This window comes from Lissotriton helveticus, chromosome 5_1 (assembly GCF_964261635.1).
Source record: "Lissotriton helveticus chromosome 5_1, aLisHel1.1, whole genome shotgun sequence".
Lineage (NCBI taxonomy): Eukaryota > Metazoa > Chordata > Amphibia > Caudata > Salamandridae > Lissotriton > Lissotriton helveticus.
This window is the reverse complement of record NC_136065.1, coordinates 1704294375-1704320671: the sequence shown is the minus strand read 5'-3', so window position 1 is coordinate 1704320671 and position 26297 is coordinate 1704294375. Positions and strand designations below refer to the sequence as shown.

The window sequence follows — 26297 nt, the reverse complement described above, 5'->3', positions numbered from 1 at the left end:
CCCCAGTCCATTTTCAACAAGTCACCTATAATTAAAAGATCATGAGTGTAAAAGAACTGAACACTAGTGAGTGACACGGGATGCTTACAACCAACAGCAAAACGGCCAGGTTCACTGCAATTTTAGAGACTGTATGGTGTGTCTGCCTGACAGTCAAATGAAATCTCTGACTGTGGAGGAATGGGCAACTTGTGACCAATCTTACTGGCCTTGCCAAAATGTTCACTATTTCCTTCTGCTTTGAAATAGAGCATTACCCACAAAATGGCACAGGAGCATGCACAATGAAACCATACTACCTCTGCCACCCTTTATCCACACCACCAGTATGCACCCTCTAGACTTTAGCACACAAATCTCAAAAGGTACAGGAGAGCTCCTAGCCATTTAGCAGTGTTCGTGAACTAAGGAACAAAATACCCTCCTCCCCAAGGTACAGGGGTACTAACAGGAAATGTATATTAAGAGGGGGAAAAACACCAATATGGGAACTGGATTCAACTCCACCAACTTCTGTAAACTACTAAGCGGAGGGGCGGGGGAAGATTGTTGGACAAACACCACATTGGCGACACGTGCCAGAAGCTATGCCAATAGAAGCCACTAACATCAGGGGGCTACGGCTTGGTAGAAGTCAAGTAGCTGCCTCTAAAGTACAAGAGAAAATAAGACAGAGGCACAGTTGCCCATACAAGAGCCTTAAACCACAAGTGACTCAACCAAACCCAATACAAGAAGAGAAGCACCAGCAGCAGACGCCCAGGAAGTAGCCATACACAACACCGATTACGTGTGCACACTCAGTAGCTGAAATGCATGCAGTTTCTTCTGCAGCGCCCATTAACGTCAGTATACAAATATAAAATGACTTCTACGTATTTGCTATCCAGATCAGGGACTTAATTGATCGACCTCAGAATGGGAGAGCTACCCCCTTGGCCCACTAGGAGCAAATCACGTGAAAATGTTTCTAATACGTCTACACTAGCTTCATTAAGTTGTAAAGTGCAAAAGGAGGACTTCCTCTCATCACAAACAAAGTGCATTAGAAGTGAGTTTTTTGCATTACAAAAATTAAGGTCAGTCAACCTTTACTGGCTACACTAAATGCCATTCATCAGCTGTTGAGGGCATAATATATATAGGGAAAAAAGTTCAGAGCGGTTCAAAGAAGAGTGATAAGCATGTGCCCTCAAATGTTCCAGACTTCTAATGAGACATGGAGCGCGTGGTACTGGTTATCAACATTCAAACACAAAACAAAGAAAAGAGGACCGCTAGACAGTTTCGCTCCAACATCTTTATTTTCCCCTGCCCCAATACAAGATAAAAAGAAAGTGTATCCTCCTAAAAAAAAAAGTTTTAAAAAAGTGTGTCGTCCCAACTTATATCTTCCACTGGGACCAGTGCATTCTCCTCTGACCTCACTTCTGCTCCCCCCCCCCCGCCCCCACCCCACCAAAAACAAATGAACAGCACTGAGTGGAGACAGCCGGAGTCACTGTAGGTGCAGTGTCTTCTGCTAATAGAAACCTGTGAAGAGAAGAATTCACAGCAAAGCAATACCACAACAATAAAGAAGCACATTTACCCAGGATAGGGGAGTCCTCACAACATCGACTGGCCTCCTCCCCTGCCAAAACCAGCCCTGTTCCCACAAGCATACAGTCAACCAAACCTTGGTCAGTAGGCGGAGACAAAAATGCAGATGGGAGTCAAAGTCAGCAACAGTTTAAGGGAGTACGAAGGCAAAAATCAAACACAAGGGGAGGCCTGCTCTAATGAAGCTGGTGCAAATAAGCTGTGGGAGCCCAAAATAATCAGTTGCAAACAAGCCACCAACATTATGGTAATATCCATTCTGCAGAGGAAAGTATGTTTTTTTTGGGGTGGGAGAGGTAAAAGGGTATCTGGGGGAGACTAAAAAAAAAAGATGCAAAGCAGAGTAAACACCAAAACTGAGGTGGCAGCCCTGGTAGAAGACTAACACAGGAAACACATTAAATGCGCTAACAGCTAGGAAAGGACCACAAAGCCCAAAAAAACTGAACCCTGGCAAAGGACTACAGTCATTAAAAGTAGGCAAACCTCAGGACAGAAAACAGACATATGGTGACATAGAAGAACATAGAAGCAAAGGCTAAAATGATGGGACTAAGGGAAAACGGAGACTGGTAAGAGTTGGAATTTTACACACGGTGTGTCAAAGGGGAACACAAACGATATGAAAAAGTTATGGTATGCAACTGAAAATACGACATTACCATTCTAGCTTTCAACATAAAGTCATTATCAACATCGCCATAAGGCAGAAAAACAATACCCGATAGAGAGGGCAAAAGAGTGCAGGAAATAGTGCCTTGCACCTTACCAGCTACCATTGTGCCTGTGCATGATAATACTTTCCCACGGTTAAGCAGACCATGCAAAGGGAAGAGGACGGCAGGAGAAGTCGCACACTGGGAAGGGTTGAGGAAAAGTTTAGGTAGGGTAGCCAGACAAGAGGTAGGTAAACAGAAGAGGCAGAAGGAAGGGAAAGTCAGAGTGAGGGGGGGGAGGCAACAAGGACTCAAAGTATTGGTATTGAGAAGCGACTGATAAACCGTCACAGAAGACTGAAAGTGTGCACAAAGAAGGGTTGGATGACTCGACAGAAGGAACAAAGAGCAAATCGAGAAAGGTATTGAGCAGAGAAGTGAAGACGAAAATTACTGGAGAGAAAACTGGCAGAGTTAAAGATGATGAAAAAGAATTGACGAATGGTGTTGGTAAGGGGACAGGCAGACAAGTGAGGGAGAGGTGTTAGGAAAGAAAAAACATGTGTAGACAACAGGTGAAGGGAAAGGAGTGGGATGCTATACACAAACAATGTGAGCACAGAAGGGGCAAGGTTGGAGACAGGGATGGGAAATAAGAAGGGAACAAGCAGGAGGAGTGGTCAGGAATACGGAGCACCCCAGATTCCCCCAGAACTTTAAAGTACAGTTTTTTTTCTTTTCTTTTTTTTAAAAAATATTTCTTTTCATGTCTTCTGTTCTTTTTTTTCTTTTTTGATTTTTTTTTTGTTTTTGTACTTTTTTTCTTTTTTTTTTCCACGTCTTCCTAACATAATTTTAGTAAGGGGAATACCATGATGTAGCTCTAGCGCGGCCCCTGAAAGAGAAGAAGCAGAACGCTAGGTCAGTTAACTGAAGGAAATCTACCCATTTAATAACTACAATCCCTGGAATCCAACCCCTTTGTAAGTCTACTCTAGTGCAAAGATGAGGAAAACAAGCCTCATCCTTTCCACTGTACTAACCCTTCCAGCACTGTACATGCCCCTTTCAGCTTTGCATCCTCATTTTCAGTGCAGGAAGATGCTTTTTTCCATGTTAAACCTTGAACAGCAATTGACTTATTTTAATCCCTTTAGCTTTTTTTAAGAAGCTGCAATACAGCCAAGAACACAATCTTCCCACTAAACAGCTGATTGAGGGGACATCCCCATCATCGTGTACTCATTCACGACACATTCAAATAGATCACTCAACCAACTCAAGAATCATTGATATTTTGAGTGAATGCTACTTTTGACTCTCACCTTATGCTCAAGGTGGGAGACAACTCGCTATTCTCTCCAACTTTCCTCAAAGGATCTCATCTGCACCTTCAGCTCAATTTGTGACGAGGAGCTCAACTACATGGAACTTTTTAAACACCTCCCACATTTTATTCAGTCCTGCCGGATGAACCAGTCAACGGTCCCCTAGCACTATTCTCTGAACTGGCCAATTGCAGTATGGTCTCAATTTGTAAGTGAAGCTACTGGTAGGCCTCCTCTGCAGCATTCATCTTTCCAGAAACCAAGGTTGTCCTCGTTATAATTAAGCACCACATCTGCTCAATTTTTTTTGTCTGCATCAATCACCATTGCATCCCAACATTCACTCTGCCCCCCCCCCCCAATACGTGCCAGTTAGAACTGTGCTCCACTCACACCTTATGTGGCTACAAGACCCCATCATTCAGTCCGCCTATTATCTTCCGTCCCTCCACACAATGCAAGGGTGTAGCATTCACCAAAACGCTGCCCAGTCTGAAAAGGAGAGCAGGCTTGAAGGCAAGCGGTTATTTTTTCCTACCCAAACATCCGCTTCGCACCCATAGGGACACCTTTCACAACTGCCTCACACTACATCATGAGCTCCATGCATTGCACTGTCCAAGCATCCAGATAAGGAGCTCAGAACTGCAGGCAAAAACCAGTCATTAAGAACACCTATCCAACACTCAGCATTTCAGTGGGCCTCTCCCACAATCACCGCCCACCCTTCAAGTTAATGTCTGTTCAAGGAGCGCATGCCCCATACACCAAGCAGACTATCTATTCAGACCTGTAGATTCTTCCTCTAGGTCTTGGGGTGAAGCCACTGTAGAATCGGGACCGGGAACTGTAGGAGGCCGTCCTGGCTCTGTACCGTGCTCGTGGGAATCCCCGATCTGTACTGCTGATACCTGGTCTGTTCGTCCGCTTGGGCACCACCTATAATAAAAAACAAGATAAAACTTAAAGAACGGCACTTCCACAAAAATAGGTTTAAAAAATAAATAATAATAATGCTGCAACCAAGCAACACAACAGGGACAAGTATGTATCTGGATGGTGAAAGAAACACAAGACTGAACAGAAAACCAAACTTGTCAACCAAACTTAAAGATCAGAATACAAATCAGAAGCACAGCCATTTAGGTCCTTTTTGTTGGCGAGAATGAAAGAGGGTACGCAATATACTGGATAACACTAAATTTAATCATGTGACAAACCCCATAAAGGCATAAGCACAATCACACAAATAGTGAAATGCATGATCGTGTGGTACTATTTTCACCGTCATCTATTATGACCACTAGAACGGAAATATATCAGTCAACGTCTTGTTTACCTGCCCTAGATCGGTGCTGGAATTTAGTGTACTACTCTTACTAGGGTTACTCTAAGACTCAACAGAACCAAAACATCACCATGGTGCTTACATTAACAGGACCACAGGAAGATTTGTAGCTTATTGTTGTACTCCTACTACGTTTAGCCTATACACCCCATTAGACCAGAAATGTCATTTAACTGCCATGGTCGTGTTCAAAATGCGTAGGTTCCTTGCTGAACAGTCTCATCACTGTTCTTAAACTGTGATGCCAAGTCATAGAGGAGTGCTTCCAATATATGTATTTTATCTTTGAGCAGCCGGTCCCTCACTTGTAGATGGCGACCAGAGTAGCAGCCGCAAAGCCCCGTGGAGGTTAACAGGGTCCGCATTAAGAGAGGTTGAGTGGCCCACTGTCTTGCTCCAACACAGTGCCCATCTATACCTGCAAGCCTTGGGAGCCTCAGAAGTGCACCAGGCTCATAGCAGTACCCTCCCGGCCGCTGCATGGCCTGGGAAGGGCCAGCTGCACTTTTGGCCCAGGACACTTGAGAAATGCGCCCTACACAGGCAAGATAGACTACTGTAAGCGAACCTCCGGCCCCCAGTGAGACGAGACAGTTTGCTGAATTTAGGGGAGGTCTGTGCCCTGATCTCTCCCTAGCTACCAGGGAGCAAGGAGAAGTCTGAGGCATTTGGGCTCCCCTGTCCTGCAGGGGGCCCCCACGGGTACTGTCAAAACAGGGCTTGAAAAAAGGTACTCGCCCCCTCGCAAATGCGAGTCAATTTCTTTCAGGGTGAGACAATTTTCAGGTCTACTTGGCCGGCCTGGCGAGTGAGCTTGGTCGCTGTACTAAAGTGCAGTGCTGGTTGAAGGTTTTAGAGGGCAGCTGGGTGAAATGTTCAGGAAATGCCGCAACAAAATCGGGGAAAAGCAAAAGGTGTGGCATTGGCTGTTGCAACTCGGGCTCGGTCTGCTGATTACAATGAGCCGCAGGAGGATATACTGTGAGAAGCGTGTAAACTGCCTTTGCCAACGCCTGTACCCAATTCACTTGGCCGTAGGCTGGCCATGAACGGCACTGGTGCCCTAGCGAAGCAGAAGCTCTCCTCCTGCACCATGGGTGTTTAACCATGAGTTTGGGAGCCCTGCGAGTGGAGCTCTGCCCGTGATGTAAGCCTGCGCCTGCAGAGGACGGCTCGATCTCTCTGCAGGGGACCCTAAGGTACATGCGCTTGGATGGGAACACCGCCGCAGGTCAAGGGCTCTTGCTAGATTGTTGGGGCGGGTGGCTTTGAAGGGGATGGACGCCCAGCGGGGGCTATTGTTACGCTTGTTATTGTTTCAAACTTCATGTCTACTGGAAAAGCACAAACTTACCAGCATCATAAATAAACCGAGTTGACTAGAAATTAGGCATTAGACATAATTAATGTGTGCGATCACATAAGCACTGCGAACTGCCGGTGATCAGAAGGCTGATAGGCTCAGAGAACCACAGCTAGATGAGGCTCATGAGAAAGGTTTGAGATTTTGAAACTGCAAAGCATTCATGAAATCAAATAAAGGTCGGCTAGAGGGCACTTACTGCACATGCCTCGTCCAATGGGGGTAGCACATGAGGTGCCAACAAGCTGCCTGCGGTGCCCATCAAGGCGCCAGATGTTGGCAAAGATAAAAGTGGTATAAATATAAGGAGGTTGGAGAAAAGTGGAAAGGACGAAAATATATGTCCACTCCAAATTGTACAACCAATCACGTTAAACGCATTTCATTTCCCTGGGTGATTTGCAATTAACTGTATATGAAGCACGGCCGTTCACAAGGAGGACCTGGCTGGCGCCGACTTCATTAAGTTGAAAGGCCAGGCCGTGGAGCACACCAGGAAGTAAAACATATGTAATGGGCAGATTGTGATTACAATCTATGGTGTGAAATCGCACTGAAAGGCTTCACCGTCACCGATATCATGAGCAAGCAGGGCAGTATTGTTTGTGGCCCTAGTTGTGCTTACACAGCATGCCTGGTCCGATAGCTGGGACATAAAATACAATGCAAGACCCCGTAAAAACGTTCCAGTCATACACTTACTTCTGTCCCAAGCCATGGTGCAATCTGCCCTTTCCTAGGCTGTGCTCTAGTATGTTTAAGGTACAGCAGTGTACCGAGTACTGGGAAGAGCGTTTATCCGGGGCCGTACTTGAATAGGTTTACGGTACAGCTGTGTACCCTGTAAAGTTGGAGGTGGAGGGCCCTAGGCCCTCATGTTAGGCGCATGCAATGACCTGACACGGACACCAGATGAGGGTAGTGGGAATGGCCTCAAGCACGTGCGCTCGGCCCCTTTTATTGCCAGCGTCATGTGACACCATGACGTCTGTGGTGGGTGGGTGTAAAGTGTAATACAGACACTTGAACACTAGAACGTGTCCATGCTAGGACACTACATCCCTCCCATTTTTTAATTGCAAAGACCCACATCCAGAAATCAACCTGTGGGGAAAATAACATGTATCAGGATGCAGTAAAGCGTTCAGCTTCCGCAGTGTCTTTCAATCCGCCGCTGCTTGGAATCACAGATGGTGTTCAACCTGTTGCGGATAACATCAGTTCACAGTGGCACCAGTTTGTGGTGCTCGATGGAAACAGCCTGTTGATGACTCTGCGACCAAATTGTCCTCACAGTCCTTCTTTTGCTCACTTCCACGGCGATGGGTGCAGTTAAAGTTCTGGTGGTTCGCCGGGGAATGATGCACGATTTCCGGCCTTGGCTTTAGCTTTATTTGTAGTCTGTGTCCTACTTGGCAAAAGGCAGATCCGTTGCAAGGCATCCCTCTCACTAGGATGACCCCTCTCGTCGGTGTTCCCCTGCCACGGGATATCCTTGAGGTCCTCTTCTCGGATTCGCGCTGGGCTGGATGTGTCCACATCAGTTGTTCCTGCGCCGCCGTCAGTGGGGGTATGGAAGAGACGATGTGTCTCACCTCAGATTCCGCAGCCTCGTCCCAAGGTAGCTGTTGGTTTCTGTCTTTGCTTGCGACGTCTTCGCCCTCCCCGGACCTTACGGATGGGCGTCGGAGGACCGTCTCTCGTCGCGGGGACTGCGTCCCGGAGGCCTCTGCCCCTGGGTCACCACGGCTGGCATGTGTCCAGTGTCCGTGTGACCCCAAAGGTGGATGTCACCAACGGTCTCGCTTGCTCCTCTCCGCAGATCCTGGGTGTGCGGAAACATCGTCTGTCAGCTGGTCTTCTTTGCCACTGGTGTTCTTCCGGCCTCGTGTTCCTCTCACCGTTGTCCTGGCACTTGTCACCTTACTTCTCTTCGGGAGTGAGCGGTCTTCGTCTTCCTGCACTCCTCTCTGTCTTTCCTTAGTTGTTTCTCTGTGAGGACGTTGCTTCGCACTGACTTCTCCTTCTACTCTTAACTGTGGCAACAGGCCACATGGATATGCTTCCTTCTTTTCCACGGTGGCAAACGTGCCACTCAGATCTCTCCTTTTCTTCCTTCCTTTTCACGGTGGCAAACGTGCCACTCAGATCTCTCCTTTTCTTCCTTCCTTTTCACGGTGGCAAACGTGCCACTCAGATCTCTCCTTTTCTTCCTTCCTTTTCGCAGTGGTAAACGTGCCACTCAGATCTCTCCTTTTCTTCCTTCCTTTTCACGGTGGCAAACGTGCCACTCAGATCTCACCTTTTCTTCCTTCTGCATCGCGACATCACTTGGACCAAACTTGTGTATTCTCTTCTGACCTGGGTCCTCCATGCAGTGCGCGCACCCTGCATGTGTACCCCTGGTCTTGTCCTCGTCGGGGACACTTTCTCCTTCTTCCTCCGCAGCCAGAGTTGGTGTCGCGAACCTTCTTTTATTGATGCTTTCTTTTCTTGATGGTTGTTGGTGACGTTCGGGGGTCCATGTTTGGAGACCTGTTCATGGTTGAACGTCCTGGACCGGTAGGTGGTCCACTTCTGCCGATGCCTGGCAGGTTGCTTTCGGTCGTCCTGTCGGACTTTGCGCTACAACAGTTCCTGAGGGACCCGTTGTGGGTCAGCACTTGATGGGCGATCATTCTGGGGATCGGCTCCTGGGAGGCGCCATGGATCTGTCGCGGGTCGGCACTTGATGGGCGATCGTTCGCGAAGATTGTTCTGCGCGATGGCGCTGCCTGCATTCTTCTTTCTGCTTGCGGTGGCTGTGCGTCGCCACGTGGCGCGTTGTTTGCGCACTTACTGTTCAGGGTTCTGGGACGCCTGCGGCGTGACGTTGGGTACTTGCTGCTTTGGCTGTCGTCGGGTACTTGATGCTTTGGACCGTTGGCGGGAGTAGTTGATGCTGCGGTGAGCGCCTGTGGCCACAAGGCGTCGCTGCTCTCTCCGTCCTTTGATCGCGGCAGTCGTTTCCCTGGACGTTCTTTTAGTGCTTGGCAGCCGTTTCCTCCAGACGTCAGTGCTTGGATGCTTCGTGAGGCATTGGTGCCTTTTCCCACGTCGCGTTGGAAGTGGCAGCCGCCGACTCCTTGCTGGTGTGTGTGGGTGTCACTTGCGCTGTTGCGCAGTTGCTTGCTGCGGGAGGTTAGATGCTTTCGCTGTTACTTTCGCTGTTGAGAAATTACTTGCTGCGGGAGTCGTAAATTCTCCTTAGGGGCGTTGTTTAGACTTAGTCTGTTACCCCTTGCTATTGCGGAATGGACTTGTAGTGTGCAGTGCTTGTTGTCTTGCTTATCGATGCAGGTGCCCTTTTCCTCTCTGGCCACTAGATGGCGGTAGACTTCACTTTTGTAGCAGCATGCTTTGCTAAATACCTTCTTCCCTGACCTTGCACTCTATCATCCACTCTTCAGTGCAATCGTGGGGCTGGAGCTGCTGCTGATGCACAGTAAGTCTCTTTCCTGCTTTGGGGCAGATTTCTTGTGGAATGCACTGCTGTGCTTAAGGTGAAAACCCACCAAAGGGGGGGTTTCGTGCTGGGTGCACCGTCACTTCATTTCTCTGTGAGGGCACATGTGGACTCGGCGGCTCCTGGCCGCATGCAGGCGCCTCACTGTCCCGCCGGGGAAACCAAGGTGGTGAGGCATGCCCCTGTTGCTGACGCCCACTCCGCCTTCACTGCTCTGCGCCCTCACCGCCCGTGGCAGGCTTCCTCAGTCCCCGCGCGGGCAGGGGGGTTGGTGGGCGATGCGTGGTCGTGCGGGGGCGTTGCCTGTGCGGAGCGGGTGAGAGCACCGAGAGGCGGTGCTGTTGGCGGTTCCTTTTCCTTTTCGGCGCTGGGGCCGTGCGGGGCGTCACCCGCGGTAGGCTCTGGTCACTCTCCCCGGGACAGGGGACGCTTGAGGCAGGTCGCGGGTAGGCTCCGCCGGCTCTGCCTATGTAATGGCTCAATAGCTCTCGGGCACGGCAGGCTTCACTTGTCCCCGGTCTCCCGCCGCAGCAGCTTCACCTTGCTCACGCTGCGCGGCGGAGACCTGCCCTGTACCTCGCAGGCCGCGGGTAGGCTCCGCTGGCTCTGCAGTGTCAATACACGCTGGGGTGCCGCCGGCAGGCCGCGGGTGGGCTCCGCTGGCGTTGCTGAGTCCTCCTTCGCTGGGGGCTACCGGCGAGCCGCGGGTGGGCTCCGCTGGCCCGGATGACGTGGCGAGGGGGGTCGGGAGGCGGTTAGCTACTCCGCTCCCTCCCCCTCGTAGTCGTCGGTGATTGCGGGTCCGGCCGCACTTATGTTCACCGCGGTCTTCAGTCTCTGTGCCCCTGCCGCTTCCAAGCTCACACGCGGCGGGGGCGGGGGACGACTCGGGCAGGCCGCGGGTAGGCTCCGCTGGTCCTGCTTATTTATGGCACAGTTCGGGGCGGGCACTTCGCCCGTGGGGCTCACCTTCGGCCGGCGGGCCAGATGCTTGGTCGCGGTCGTGGCGGGTAGGCTCCGCTCGGCCCGTGCACCTCTCCGGTGGGGGTCGGAAGCCTCGCGGCCGTCGCAGGTGGGCTCTGGGCGGTCCGCAGCTGCTGGGTGGCACTCGGTGGTGGCGGTCGACGCGGGTGGGCTCCGGTCGGCTTGCTGTATGGCGCCGGCGTGCCTACCAGCCTCACGGCGCGTTGCGCCTCGCCACTGGGGATGCCCTCTAGGCGGGCAGCTCTCTTCCCCTTTTCCTTTTCGATTAGCCGAGGGTAGTGGCACGCATGGGACGCACTACCGGCCTCGTCGCCATTGTAAAGTTGGAGGTGGAGGGCCCTAGGCCCTCATGTTAGGCGCATGCAATGACCTGACACGGACACCAGATGAGGGTAGTGGGAATGGCCTCAAGCACGTGCGCTCGGCCCCTTTTATTGCCAGCGTCATGTGACACCATGACGTCTGTGGTGGGTGGGTGTAAAGTGTAATACAGACACTTGAACACTAGAACGTGTCCATGCTAGGACACTACATACCCGAGTACTACTAAGAAGTTACGTTACAGGACACACTCATTTTTGTTAGGCATGGGGAGATTAAGTGATTTGCCCAGAATCACAGGATCCTGTTCCACCGGAGCCATACTCTAGTATGTTTACGGTACAGAGGAGAACCCGAGTTCTGCTGAGAGTATTCATCCAGGCCACGCTCTAATGTGTGTAATGTACCAGAGTACGAGTGTTTATCCGAGGCCACGCTCTAGTATGTTTACGGTTCAGTGGTATACCAGAGTACTGCTGGGAGTGTTTATCAAAGGCTGTGCTCGTAACTTTCAAAACATTGCAGTGAGAATAGTAAGGAAGCAAAAAAAATGGATCATGTCTTACTGGTCATAGATCAACTGCGCTGCAAATGTTTTGAAGAAAATGTGTATGCAACCCGTTTGTGGGTCGAGTGCATTAATGTTAAGTCGAGTAGAAAATTCTAGTCACTAGACCTGCAGGTCAAGTACGGTTTTAAAGATTTGTCGAGCCCAGCAAAAGCAGAGGGGGGAAATTGGTCGACCAGACTCCTGTTGGAATGGATGCATAAAATGTCAATCATTACCATGGTCTACTCCCTCTTCTGGACTCTCCGCTTCGATGTCCTGCCACTCTCCCTCCTGTGTATCCGAGTATGTTGATTCTTGGTACGCCCTCTGGTCGTCATCTCCCTCCTCTTCGTAATAGGGGGTATCACCTTCCGGATACGCCAGATCTTCCAAGCTCTCTGGCGTAGCTTCGCCCTCGAAGTCTTTCTCTTCTTCCTCGACCAACTGTACTACCAGTGACTTTGGCATCGACGGAATTGTGTAAGATTATTTTTTCGTCGAAATCTTGCTTTCGCTGCAGGATGTTCTCCATCTCTGCCTAGAGTCTCCTCTTCTTTCTCTCCATCTCCGCCGCCTGGTCGGCGTCGAGTGGTTGTGCCGCTCTCTTTGCCGGGCAAGATGGCGCCGAGACTGGTTTCGGCGCCGAGACTGGTTTCGGCGCCGAGACTGGTTTCGGCGCCGAGACTGGTTTTGGCGCCGAGACTGGTTTCGGCGCCGAGACTGGTCTCGCGTCTGTCGACTTTGAAGTTGTTTTCGGAGTCGAGCGCTCTTTTTCTTGGACGCTTTGACGACTTTGGCTGGTCGCCGTCCCTCGGCACCAGGGAGCCCTTCTGTGAGGGTCCGCTGGGCCTGGAAGTCGCTGCGGACGCCGAAAATTTCGGCGTCGCCGCTTTCGGGGTCTTGCCCTAGTTTTTGAGAGTCTTGGGAAGACTGTCGAGAGTCTTTCGGGCCTTTTTGGGGCGCAGAGTCTCCTACCTTTTCTGTAGTCTTCTTATTATCGGTCTCTGCGACCGTGTAGCCGATGTCTTCTTCTGCGGCGCAATCCTCCTCGTCGGTCGAGAGCCACAGGTCTCGAAGGGACGGTGTTTGGCCCTTGCCCTGCATGGTGTAGTTTGCTATTCGTCTTCGGCGTGAATGCTGAGCAGGCGTTGCAGTCCTTGCTTTCGTGGTCGACCGGCAGGCAGAGGTTACAGACTGGGTGTTGGACCTTCTGCGCGTACTTGTGGTGGCAGTTGCAGCAGAATTTGAATGGTGTGTTGTCCATGTCTTGCGTTCAGGGGGCCCCCCCCCCCGATTGCGCATTCTCCTCTGGACGTCGAATTGCGTTGAAATTTTTTCTTTCTTCGTCGTCCTTTCGATGGTGTAGTCTTCCTTAGTCTTCTCAAAGGTGTTTCTTCCCAAAAACTCGAGTTTTGCTTCTCTTCTCTCCTGATCTCTGGAGCCCTCTCGAGAACGATCCAGACCCAACGGCGGAAAAAATAATCTGAAGATGGCGCCCAAGGGTGGGAGCTTCCGCAGGAAGCATGCCGACGTCACAGGAAGGACGTTAAAAAGTGGACGTCAACGCCCACCTGGGCTACGAAAAAAAAAAAAAAACCAAAGAAAAGACTTCGATTCTGGACCCAACCACTAGACAGCGGAATAATGCACAGCATAGTGAATCCAGAAAGATTCACGCTGCAAAAATATAGGCAATTTAGATATTGCATTAGGTACGATTGTGCTTTTTATATAGTATTATACAATACTGGGATTTTTGGTGTTTTATATAGCCCGAACCCGAAGCTATCAGAGCACTTAAGTGACTAGCAATTGCTTGTTTTACTACACCAGCGTTTACCAGCATTTTTATTAAGAGTCGCCTATATATGCCTGCAAACAAATGAATACTGGCATTAGTTAGTTATATGAGACTCGACAAAGGCTTCTGGATTTTATCGAAGATGTTTTGAAATATATATTTTAATAAACTTTATATTCAATGTTTTCATAATAAAACAAACATTACAGCATACAGTGTCTTATCTACCTTGGGTCTCTAGGCGCTGGGGGCCCGCGGGAAGATTAAGCAAGCTATTGCCCAGAGTCACATGGTGCTGGGCTAACCTGCCGCCTGAGCCGGGGATCAAACCGTGATCCCCTGACTCCAGCGTCAGTCGCCCTGGCCGCAGCGCCACACCTCTCCCTCATCGTTATATACATTACAGTATTGAACAAGCATAAATTAGGCCATATATCCATAGGACATGTACTTCTAGCATTTGTTCTCCATGCCTTCCACTCTCTTGTTGGTCCTCCTTGTCCCTCTTGCCTTCCCCACTTTGAGCCAATTTGCTCGGACCCACTCCCCACCGCTGAGAACCCATTATTACACAATTCCTGCCACTCCATTAAATCTAATTGTAATTTTGTCGCGCGTGTGAGCTTCATTTGTACTCTTCAGCTAATGCCCACTCTCCAATGACCTTAATCCACACCAACAGTTCTGGGCCTCTCTGCCCCATCTATGTTATGGTCACCCTCCGTCTGGCTAATACTAATATTAATTGCCGCAATTTATACGGTAGATTCCGTTTTTTGGGCTTCCGCACGTGGGCTAGTAAGCATTGCAATGGATCCTCCCTTAACGGAAGAGGCCTGTGACCTCTCAAACCTTGTATGCCACCCCTGCCCAGAACTGTCTCACAACCAGACATCCCCACAACAGATGAAGTAAATCTGCATCTTCCCCGGCGCACCTGGGACATATACTATCCGTATCGTGTAAAATGTGTTTTTAACTTTACCGGTGTATGGTAGGTGCGGTGTTAAAAATTGCATAGGGTTTGTTTCAGACAGTTCTGTAAAGGGCGTTTGAAAAAAGGAGGAAAGGTATGTTTACACGACAGGCAGAGGTCTTAACATCTGGAAGTTTTCTTTTTAGGAGCTGCCTGTAGTTCCAGAAGCATGCCTGAAGGATAGCTTACATCCACTTCATGCAAATCAGCGATTTCTGCAGAAATATGGGCATATTCATAACATGTACTTTAAACATAGTAAGATGGAAGAATAGTTTAGCGAGTTCAAGGGTCACCACTGAAAAATGTAGTGATTGGAAGGTCAAGCAGTCAAATGATTGTTTTTACCTGGAGTGTAATGCAAACACCCTGCTTCTTAAATTAAAATCACATGCCCTCTTAAACGGGGAATAGCGTTTACTACGCAACTTTTACAACGCTGTGCCTTTACGACGTTACGACTTGCGCTGGGGGGGGGGGGGGCTCCAGGATAGGGAATAGTTTAATTTACTATCCAACTCCTGCCCTACTATCCACGGGGACTGGAGTTGGAATAGTAAATTAAACTATTCACTATCCAGCGCCCCCCACGCAAGTCGTTGTAACGACTTGCGTTGTAAAAGTTGCGTCATAAAGGCATGCGTTGTAAATGCATGCGTAGTAACGGCATACATCCCTCTTAAACGTACCATTGTTATTTGAAAAAGTAATTATAACCAGTTATTAAAGCCAACAAAAACATGGAAGGAGAAATGGCTCTAGCCCAAAGATCCGATCCCCTCTCCCCCCCCTAAAAAAAAAGGGGGGGGGGAAGGAAGTTGAACAGGGAAAATATAAAGAAAAAAATGGGGTGGCATTCACTCAAAATAAAGACTCCATTTACCCTACACCCCTAGAGAAATTATGAAGCCCCTTGGAAACTTCAATAATAAGGGCCCTTGCATCTATGTTTCCAATCAACTTTGCAAGGAAAGGAAGGCTGCACACTGGGTGAGGCTCTCTAAAAGATTCAAACCCGTTAGTCTCCTGCGAGAGTAAGGCACAAATATGGTCAGCAGAATGGACGCACTTTATAGAGCAAGGCTGCCGAGATGGAGTTAGGCTAGGAGGGCTCGATTTTTGTGACAACTGAACTTTGACCATGAAGGCTAGAGGTGTGTACGAGTACCATGGGGGTATTTGGTGTAGAAGAATGACAGCCACTCGAACATCAAAGTATCTAGGCAGAGGTACATTAACTTTTCAAAGTTAAACTAGGCAATCGTAGATTAAAACTTCTTCGAGCAGGCTATTGGCTGGTCCAGAAGGGAGATGGGCAGTATTTACTGTAGAAAATGGAGTTCTAGGCGGACTGGAAAACGTAATCTGATTTGGAAGTAGAGCCTTTGCTTGAACAATTGCATTTGCGATGCTTTCTTGATTTCCTTAAAGCTTTCAACGAGGCCAGGCATTGCAGCACTCTCCACAATAATTATGCAAAAGCTTTATATTTATGCTCAACTATTTAGGTTACAGAGACAACATTTAACCCCAAATGAATATGCATGTAATCCGTTCAGACACTGCAGTGATCTAGCACATTAATGATTGGGTTACTGAATATTCTTTCTTGAGACAATTTGCAGAGACCGTAAGCAAAAATCCAGATCCTAGCTTCATTAAATTCTCAGTGAAGTAAAAAATCCAGCACAAGGAACTGAAACTAGTATAAGTGACAGGACATATGGGTTAATTATATTTGTGCCGGTAGGAGCAAGAGGGAGTCATCCATTTTCCATATGCGTTCGCTTACCTTGATCTGCCTTCCTCTGAAGAGGGAGTCGTCCAGTGCCATGGAGGTCCTTACTGATTCCTTATCTGAGAATTCTATGTAGGCAAACCTATAACCGAACACGGGAGAGGTGGGGAAAGGACACAAAATAGATACAAAAAACAAAATGTAACTTTATAGCCATTTATAATAATTTCAAAAGCAGCAGTTTTCACCACATCATATAGGTCTATGGCGCTGCCACATGCTTTTTCCCAATACGTAAAGAGTGCTTAACTCCCCCCAACTGCCTCCTTGCACCAACACAACAGGATCCCACCCCCCAAAGCTCACTGCCTAAGCCTCACTTATAAGTATGGAGCATCACTCCTACCCACCAGCCTGGTTTCGAGGGACTGGAGACACTCACCCTTTTGGATGGCCAGTAAATTTATCGCAGAGAATGGTGACCCTGTTGACTGAGCCACAACCATGGAAATGAGCTTCTAGCTCCTCTGCTGTAGCACCATAGTCAACCTGAGTGGGTGATAAATAAGAGTTACAAAATAACTAAAAAGGCGAGGAAGAAAACTGAAAAGTTAAATTGCAGAGGACATGGGGAAAGGAACAGATATTTATGGCATGAAAGCAGTTAGTAGACTTTTACAAAAGACATTCATTTACAGTAGTTCAATTACAGCAACCCCAACTCAAACCATGAGTAAAGAAAAAAAAGGAAAGTTCCCATCTAATCAGGAAAATATTTACACAACCACTCTTTGCTCACAAGCTGCCTCCACGCATGTTGCGTCACAGGCACTCCAACTGCCTTCAACCCCAAACAAGATAAAAATGTGCTGAGGCAAGCTACTTACAACAAAAACAAGACTACTGATGTTTGGAATGCTAAAGGTGTTCAGGACAAATGAAGGACGTACGTTTGAGAGAACGGAGACTAAATCCCAGACACCTTCAGACTGTCTGGAATATTCTGCTGATGAACCCATTGGGGTGACACACTAAAGGTAGGTCCAAACTGAGGCGACATGGTGTGCAAAATAACAATGGATTGGGATGCTGCCCGGGTAAATACCAGTGGCTGAGATTAATTTTAGCATTCCATCCATCAATTTCTTTGCATACTTTAGTGTGACACCCTGGGACCCATGCACACTGTCAATGGAACCAAGCTGTACCTGGCTGATGAATTTATAACTAGGGTGAAAACGGTCCTGGGTTGCTTGTGTCCTGGTTCAGGGAAGACCTGGCTTGGAGCAGGGTGAAGACTGACTTGCATATAGCGGATTTCAAACAGAGGTGACATGGTGTGCAAAATTGCAATAGATTGGGAGTAATAACCAGTGGCTGGGATTAATTCAAGCATTCTATCCATAAGTCTTTTTAGCGTCATACCTGTAGTCACCTGAGAAAAATACACATTCTGGCCAAGTAAATAATACTCTCAGCCAACTGCTCCTATGAATGGAGTAAACCAGAAAGAGTTCAGGAGGAGCAGGTGGCAAAAAAGCAAAGGTATGGGTTTAGATTTTTTATTATTTTGCATTAAAGTAGACCATGCTCACTTATGTCAAATTGTATGTTCTCCAGTAACAAAGTGAAAGCAGCTCCAAACTAGAAATGATGTCAACGGTATCTAGAATATACCAAACCATACACAGAGGTATTATCTCTGGAAAGAGTTTCTGCTATTGCAACAAAAAGGGCTGTTGCACAGCTCCAAGCCAAAGCTCCATTGGATCATACATCACTGTTTCTGCGTAATGTAGAAACAGAATTAGTAATTTAGTGCACTCCCACCATAACGATAAAGCGAATGCGCTTGCCTGTAAAAAAAAAAATATATATATATATATATATATATATATATATTGAAATCCCCCCTCCCCCCAAAAAAAATGCCGAAAAGCTTTTTATAATGTAACGGGTTTGGTCTTCTACCTAAAGTCGTGGAAAAGAAAGCCTAATGCTACATCTTCAATGGGAATTTCAGAAACTATATTCTAGAGCTGTGATGAAACCAAGAAAAGGGAGTGTGGTGACTCATACAAAGCAAAACAATTGTTTACGATCCTCCGAACAATAAAATGAAAATAACCCAAGTTGGCATTCACCATGAATCATATTTGTTAATTTTCAAAATTTAACGGGAGGAAGAGAAACCTGGAGACAAGAAACGATGCAGGTAGTTTAACAATTTTGGGATATTCATGTTTCGGGATGCAAATGTTCCAGAATGCTCTGTAAACGTAAGAGAATGTTTTGCAGAGGGAGCATGTCAAAGTCTACACTCCTAGGATAGATTTAATAGTGGGCACCGTGCAAACAACGTTTTAACATCCGCACTGGCTACTTGCTTTTAACTTCATTCCTCAAAGGCAGCACTGAGGATTCATAGAAACACTCAAAACCATAACCCCCTTGCCCCTGCACGCATTTAATAGTCACACTAAAGCAAATAAATTCACTTACATTGCCTACATAGATAGACCTGGCATCAGCCTCCATTTTCTCCTCGACAGACATGATGACAGGACCAGCTGCAAGACAAAATAGAAATGGTACATCAACTACTGGGGTGATGTGCGGACAGAACTGCGATTCCCACTTTACTATGCTGTGGACTAGGATTCTCCAACTACCTTAATTGTGCAAGGACTCACCATTCCCAGGAGGGGGGCTCATGTTCATCTGTTTTTCCACCTCGTTCTGCAGTTCTTTCAGCTTCTCTGCTTCCTCCTCCATTTCCCGCACACGTGCTTTTATGGCCTCAAGTTCCTGAGCAGAAGAGCGGAAGATGAGGTGGGTGTCAAGAGAAGATAGACCTAACGGGCCCAGTGCTTGCTTTCAAGATGACGAGTACAATAAATGTTGCTCTAAAAAAAGCCAAAGTTTTTTTGACTCCCAACTAATCCGTCTTGCTTACACTGCCCATCTCAACCTGAGCTTGTACATTGCATTTGCATAGCACCTAAAACCTCAATAGGGAGAACGTCCCCTACAAACTACATCAACAACCTTTCAAACCAGGGGTTAGTTGCATATTACCCCTCACGCTAGGGCAAACCCACAACTGCAGAGGCCAGTGTCCTGACAAACTGTTAAATCGCACAGCAGCCAAGGAGGTGAATAACACTGAGGGGAGGAAAAAATAAAACACTAAGATGCCAACGATGGTCGGCCGGATTAGCTCACTAGATCACCACCAACACCCATACGTCCCTTAGGTCCACCTCAGGCCATTTCTAGATAAGTTGACGAGGCACCCCGGTTTTCAGACATGGTAGACTTAGAGGGAGGCTAGTTTTCGTGTGTGCCAGTGCATGATTACTTTGCAGTCCTTGTCAGAAAACATTGCCTATAGCAGAAAAGTGCGTAGATGTTTCATTAAATTACCACTCGGCAGTGTCTCAATATACGGATTTTCTTTGTTGATTCTCTGCACCTTAATCTTTGCAAAGCTGCAGTCCTACCACTTTGCCGAATGTCCCTGCATTCAGTTTTAACATGCATTGGCAAAGCCAATAGATCTCGTCTTTAGGACCCACTGGTTTCGCCAATACCTTTGGTGGTGCTTTATAGCGTCAAGGTTTTCCGCCATCCCTCAACACTATGCAGCATCATTAAAAAAACAAGACTTTTGCAATGCAACAGGTCTCGCATTTGCCAGAGTTTAAGCTATTGGCGTTGTAAATGACAATGCCTTTCTCTGTTTTAATAATTAACACAAATACATTTTTTTTAAAAGATGTAAAAAGGCCAGTCCTCAAACAAGGTTACAAATGAAGACCAGGGAGTACTAAGGAGGGATTAACAAGCCTATTAACTAATCAGGAGCCAGCATTTACAAAGAACAATGGCACAAGCCATTTAAAAATATGTGCTGAGCTTCAAGTCCATACTCGAATACAGCATGCCTCGCAGAGTAGCAAATGCGCTGTCATGGATTGACCGAAAAATTAAATAAATGAGTGATCTTCCCACAGCTGCTGGTGGTTGAAGCATGTGTGATGATGTAGGCATGCACCATTAGCCTGAATATGATATTTACTGATCCAAGATGATGGATGCTACTTGGATTGGCAAATAAAGTCCATTAGCGTGATAATTAAAAATAAAGAAAACAGACCACTTAGCAGAGGAGCTGGTGGGGGAGGAGCATCACAAAAGGAATAAAGGGGAGAAGCACACATGGTGTGAATAATATAGTGCACATACAAAACAAGCCTTGGCAAAGTCTATTGGCATCAGTTTTTTTTAATGTCCCCCAACTGTGCAACATGGCGTAAGGTATAAAAATAAGTTTAAAAAAAGAACTGCTATGCCGCCGTCAATGCTGGAGTCATAGCGCTTTTTTTCTTTTAGTCATATAGCAGCGAACACTTCAGCGATTTTTTTAAATCGGTGGATTGAGAGCAGTAACACATCAGACAGCAGGAGGGTGGGTGAAAAACAACGGTGGGGTGGAAAAACACAGGCGAGATTAAGTAAAGTTACTTTCAGTCATGCACTAATAAGAGTGAATGTCCAAAAGTAACCAAAAATGTTTCAGGAGAATCCTGCTGCCTTTGGAAGGACACTGGTCACAGGAAGCTTACTTGGTCTTTGCCCATGCTTCAAGGCATGGACACAGAAGCCCCAGGAGGCAGTGCTGACTAATGCTAAGTAAACAAACACGAGTGACGTGGGAGCCATACCAATGGTAAGAAGAGGTAAGTAATGGACATGCTCTAACCCCTTAGATATTTTTTTTTTTTAACAATAGGTTTTGCAGTGGGCCAAACCTAAAAGTAACATGGCACACGAGAGGGGAGAAGCACACAAGTGACACCAACACAGGGAATGGGGAAGAACACACAAGGACAGGAACAAAACAGTGTGGGAGAGTACACAAGAGAAACAACATGTTGGGGTGCACACATGGGAGAGAATGCATGAGGTGGAAACCATATTAACGCATGGAAAGCTTAACCAACAAGCATTGGCCTAGCCAATAGGTCTCGCCTTTGGGACCTTATAAGTGTTTAGCCATGCAACACTTGATGTTGTTGCACCAAGGATATTGTGCTGGATAACTAAACATAAACACTCATAAGGTCCGAAAGGCGAAACCTATTGGCTATGCCAATGCTTGTTTTTGTTTATTCCTGATGGTGAGATAAGGAAGTTTGCTACCTAGAGGGTAGCAGTGAACAGCAGTCCCATCCACTGTGCTTTCCCAATGTCAAAGACCCTTGCAACAGTAATGTGCTTGCAGAAAGTTGGTAGGTTAAGCTATAAAGAGTACTGAACACCGGAGGCCTGGCAAGGCACTCACTGTGGAAGTCTGGGTCCACTGGGACCTTTTAGGTACTAAAGGTGTACGGGCAAAATAAATCTGAGAGGGCTCCGATTTCCTCCCCGAATTTGTTTAGGACATATTCTTTTTCTAAAAAAAAATGACACAGGGCACTATGGAATTTGCTGACTTAATTTTACCTATCTATTGCTTTTGAGCGAATCTGCCATCCACAAAGCTCTGGGTGGGTGTTCTGAAATCAGATTGTACAGCACCAGACCCCCTTATTAACAAGCATTGGACGCGAAAGTTACTGCGATTGCAACAAAAAATAAACCAGCGAGTGGTGCGCAAGCGTGTCACCGCAAGTGCTACCTTGCCAACCACCAGCTTGCTATAAAGCGCACACGTGCGACAGGGAAAAGTGCTATGCACTTGTGTGCGTTTTAGCAAGCTGGCCGCTGCTTAGGGAGCACTTCCAGAAGCAGCTACTAAATGTCTCTCAGAGCAGCGCATGCGCGCTGACTCATCGAGACCTAAAAAGGGAAAAAATGCTCTCTAAAAGTGAGCAGTGGAGGGACAGAGACCAGCAGAGAGATGACATGGAGACTATGCTCCATGGCAGAGGCAAACAATATGGGCAAGTTGGGACATAGAAAGCCATCAAACAAAAACTAGCAAAAGAGAGTGACATCAAGGCCAAACAACAGGCTAGAAGCCCACAATCGGTCTTTTTGGAACCAGACGACTTGCACTCCCTAGTGAGCTCGATCTAAAAAGCGTGTTACCCTATCTACTGAGTTGCATGTATTATGGACTATATACAGCATACCACACTTGAGGAACTAGTTGTGACCCTATCCACCACATATCATTTGAGTCTATGGCAGAGGGATCAAGTGGAAGTAGGTTCTGGCCCCGTTAGAAACTAAACTTAAAATCGCAAGAGAAAACAGATTTTTTGCTCCAACCAATAAGCGACTTAGGTGGCAGGCAAGTCGAGAATTGGAGGGAGCCTGCACTGCCAGGCTCTGGTTCCAGGTGACAATGATTTGTTGATGGGCATTTGTCCACAATGGGGAGCATTGACCGGTCACAGCTATCGAGGCACCTGCCAGGGGACAGGCTGACAATACAACTTTGTTAATTTAAAAAAAAAAAAAAAGATAATGCTATTTCTGCAATGAACAGACTGGAATGAGAAGCATTGGTAACTCTAGACGTGACTCAAACAGTCTTGGGGTTTCCTCGCCTGAAGCATTAGAACACATCAAGGAGGTTGTGGGGCATTTCTTAAGATCAGGGAGTGAGGGAGAACAGACAGTACAGCTATGCTGGAGGTTCGTATGGTCACTCGGCTGACACGGGAGGGGAAAACCTCCAAACTGGGACTGTTCTATCCGCCGCGGGGACACCGCAACATAAGGCAATAAGCAAAACATCCACAGCATGACGTCTTTTCTAGAAAGGGCGTAGAATATTTATCTTTTAGTAACTTAAAGCAAATCAAAATGCGCTGCACAGCTTCACTTTGGTATTAAGCAAAACTACAGGTGCAATATATAGGGAAGACCTACGCTTTTCCGGATCCCTAGGAGCGAGGCACTTTATAAAGGACGGAATTTGCAGGTTTGGGGGGGGAGGGGAAAGTATATATGGCTGCTGGGTGATTGAGCTAAAATAAAGCTCAGAATAAGGCTAGAATTACTGCGTGAATCCCAATGGTCAATGTTTCTAACTCTAGTTTCCGTTATCTTTAGTTTGCTTTTTAGGTTTACTTTTGTAAGGAATAGCTATTATCGTATTCGTATATACCGTTCATCAGACAATACATAACTAAATTAAAACGCACAACTAAAGTTCCATTTGATTTCTTCTACTGACCTCGACTTTCATAAAATGCTTTAAATAAATACCCAAACCTAACTGCCATAAGACCATACATGTGAGAGAAAAGGCGTGTCGAGTTACATTTTTTCCAGTTACGCAATCTAAACAATCGTTTGCGCACTTTTTTTTTACCGGGGCAAATCAAACTATAACTGGGAGCTCGAACGGAAATGTTCACAAAACAAAGAAATAAGGCCATGTCCTGCTCTGGATTGAAGTCTTCGAGTGCTGCCAGCCTGTTCACCTTTAAGGCCCCTTTCTAGTCATTGAAGAGGCACACGTGATCAAAGCCTATTAGACCAATAGGGAGACTGTTATGTATGCCGCTTTACTTCTTCGTTATTTTACCCCCATTTATTTGGGAGATTACGTTCTTTCCCAAGATGACAAATGTCACACGGCACGGGGTATATTTTAGGATTCAACGAGTACGTCTAGGGCCTTACTCAACCCCCTCGAATGGACGAAGTACGTTTTGGGCCTAACCCGACCCCTTCACAATGAACTTGTTTTAAAAAATGTGAGAAGTATTATACTGTATTTGCCGTCTCCATGTTACTTATATGGCTCAGTAGAGCCGAAAAAAAGTATCTTGAGGGTGTGGATGGTCCGTTACGTTTCAAGATTAAGTAGTTATATTGGAGTTCTCAAATGCATCGAAGGGCATAACATGGTGGCGCAACGCACGAGGGAAATGTAGTGCAAAGTCCTGGTATAAAGTAAAAAAAAAAAAAAAAAGGAAGAATGAATGGTACGAGTTCCTATTCCCTTTCCAACCACCCTTCTTATCTCGGTGACCGCTTAGGGCTTTCCCTTCCCAAGAATAAGGGGGGTTCGCAGTGTCCCGTCCATTTCAAAAGCGTGGGGGTCCCTTTTAGACCGCAATCCCTCATGAATTCGTCGATATTCCTTCTCCCGGGTCTCACCGGGTCCTCGATTGTCGGCCCACCCAGCTCTCCCGGCTCCTCTTCTTCCAGCTCCTCCTCCTCCAGCTCTTCCAGGCCAGGGGTGTTGGGTGCGGGAACTCCTCGGCCACCCCTTCGATGCACCCCCCGATGCTCATCATCGTCCATGGGCCCTGAACCCTCCTCCAACAACAGCGACTCATCGGCTGACCCAGACCCGTGCAGCCCGTTTCCGAATTCAGAACCCGCCGCCATCATTCACCAGGCGCACACCAAGGAACGAGGTGGGAGAAAAGCAGTATGCCGACCGCAGCCAATGAGATCGTGTCAACGACTATCACTCAACCAATTAAACGCGACTTGTATCAAACAGCCAATGGAATTAGAGATGACGTCAAATACGAATCTGGTGAAAGTGAAGGAGACGGCACGTAACGGATGGAGCTCGAATATTAGAGGGGAGTAGCCAATAGGACAGAGTGTGACAAAACCTGCTAGAAAACCAGCACTAGCTTAGTCAGTCAATGGACAAGGAGGGAAATATGAGCTTGAGAGGCGACGGATTTATTTATTTTTATTTAATGCATTTTTATAAAGCGCGGACTTTACCCGAAGGTGTCAGAGCACTGTACAATAGAACCCGTTACGTTACATGAGAGAACTGTTGCAGGACTAGAGCAAACAGAAATAGCATGAACAGACTGTATAAGCAAAAGTAAGACTAAATATGACACATTTTACAATGACTAAAGAACTTCCTGGCGAACAATAGCAGGCCATAGAATCAAAACAACGCAGGCAAAAGGAACACCATTTCAAACACAGCAAGCACAGGATGTATAAGCAAAAATATAAAGATATGTGACAAATTTACAATGACAAAAGAACTTCCTGGCAGGGTCTGAGAAGGAGGGAATTAGTTCTGAAAGTGTCTTTGGAATAAAAGAGATTTTAGGTCCGCTTTGAAGATCTGGATGGAGGTGATGGCACGGAGCGAAGGAGGAAGCGAGTTCCAGGTTCTCACCGCATTACCTGAGAACGATTGTGCCAACAGTTTTTCTCTTTTGAAGGAGGAAGGGTTCAAGAAGGAACTTTTCCGCATTCCGAGAAGGTCTTGAGCCTCCAGACAGTTTGAGTTTATTCGCCAGATAGCGAGGGGATGAAGAGTGCAAAGCTTTGTGGGTGATGCACGCTGTTTTGTAGATAGCTCTAGCCTCGATGGGAAGCCATCGGAGAGAAGACAGGATAGGAGTGATGTGGTCACTTCGTTTGGACCCTGAAATGAGGCGAGCTGCTGAATGGAGGACGGATTTGAGGGGGGAGAGGTGAGATTTGGGAAGACCAGTCAAAAGAGAATTACAATAGTCAGTGTCTAGAGAGAACTAGCGATTGGACCAAGGTTTTTAGATCATTGTCTGAGAAGAACCGACGAATCCCCCATAAAAGTCGCAGTTGATAACGTGCGCTCCTGGCCATGGAGTTGATGTGTGAGATGAGGTTGAGTCTTGTCAAGTATGACACCTAAGGATTTAGCGCAATCCACAATGATGGGTTTACTGTTGAGTAGATTTGATTGATCCATCCAGGCTTGAACAGGAGGCGGAGAGAGGGAGCTAGATATGAGGAGGAATTCCGTTTTGGAAGGATTGAGTGTTGAGAGTAGAGCTGAGTAGTGAGAGATCATGAGGGGAAGACACCTTGAGGTAGATTTGGGTGTCATCCGCATAGAGATGGTAGAGGATTCCAGATTTGCTTAGAAGGTTCCCTAATGGTTCCAGATAGAGATTGAACAGAGTGGGAGCAAGGATAGGACCTTGAGGGACGCCTTGACCAACCACCAGTGGAGACAAGAGACTATTTGCAATCTTGATCATTTGGGATCTGTCTGTGAGGAAAGAGGCAAACTATTTGAGTACAGTGCCTTCCACGCCCATTCTCTGTTGAAGAATGTTAAGGAGGGTGTTGTGATTAACAGTGTCAAAAGCTGCAGAGAGGTCAAGAAGAATCAGAAGGCACGATTCC

At 47.1% G+C, this 26297-nt stretch overlaps 1 protein-coding gene across 1 annotated transcript; it reads right to left on the bottom strand.

The window, feature by feature from the left end:
* Positions 1-1285: 1285 nt before the first annotated feature.
* PABPN1 (poly(A) binding protein nuclear 1) lies at positions 1286-24577 on the bottom strand. The gene is made up of 7 exons (XM_078644980.1): positions 24297-24577; positions 18866-18980; positions 18675-18742; positions 16615-16721; positions 16227-16314; positions 4377-4525; positions 1286-3153 (listed from the first exon to the last, which is right to left on the bottom strand). Exons 1-7 carry the CDS (start codon positions 24531-24533, stop codon positions 3114-3116), a joined length of 804 nt encoding a protein of 267 aa, XP_078501106.1. The 5' UTR covers positions 24534-24577; the 3' UTR covers positions 1286-3113.
* Between the last annotated feature and the right edge of the window lie 1720 nt (positions 24578-26297).

Coding starts and splice junctions, on each gene's coding strand:
- PABPN1 (XM_078644980.1), bottom strand. CDS start 24,533: ATGATGGCGGCGGGTTCTGAATTCGGAAACGGGCTGCACGGGTCTGGG. Junction 16,722..18,674: donor GGTCTATCTATGTAGGCAAT/GTAAGTGAATTT, acceptor TCACCCACTCAG/GTTGACTATGGTGCTACAGC. Junction 3,154..4,376: donor CCTAGAGGAAGAATCTACAG/GTCTGAATAGAT, acceptor CTTCTCTTTCAG/GGGCCGCGCTAGAGCTACAT.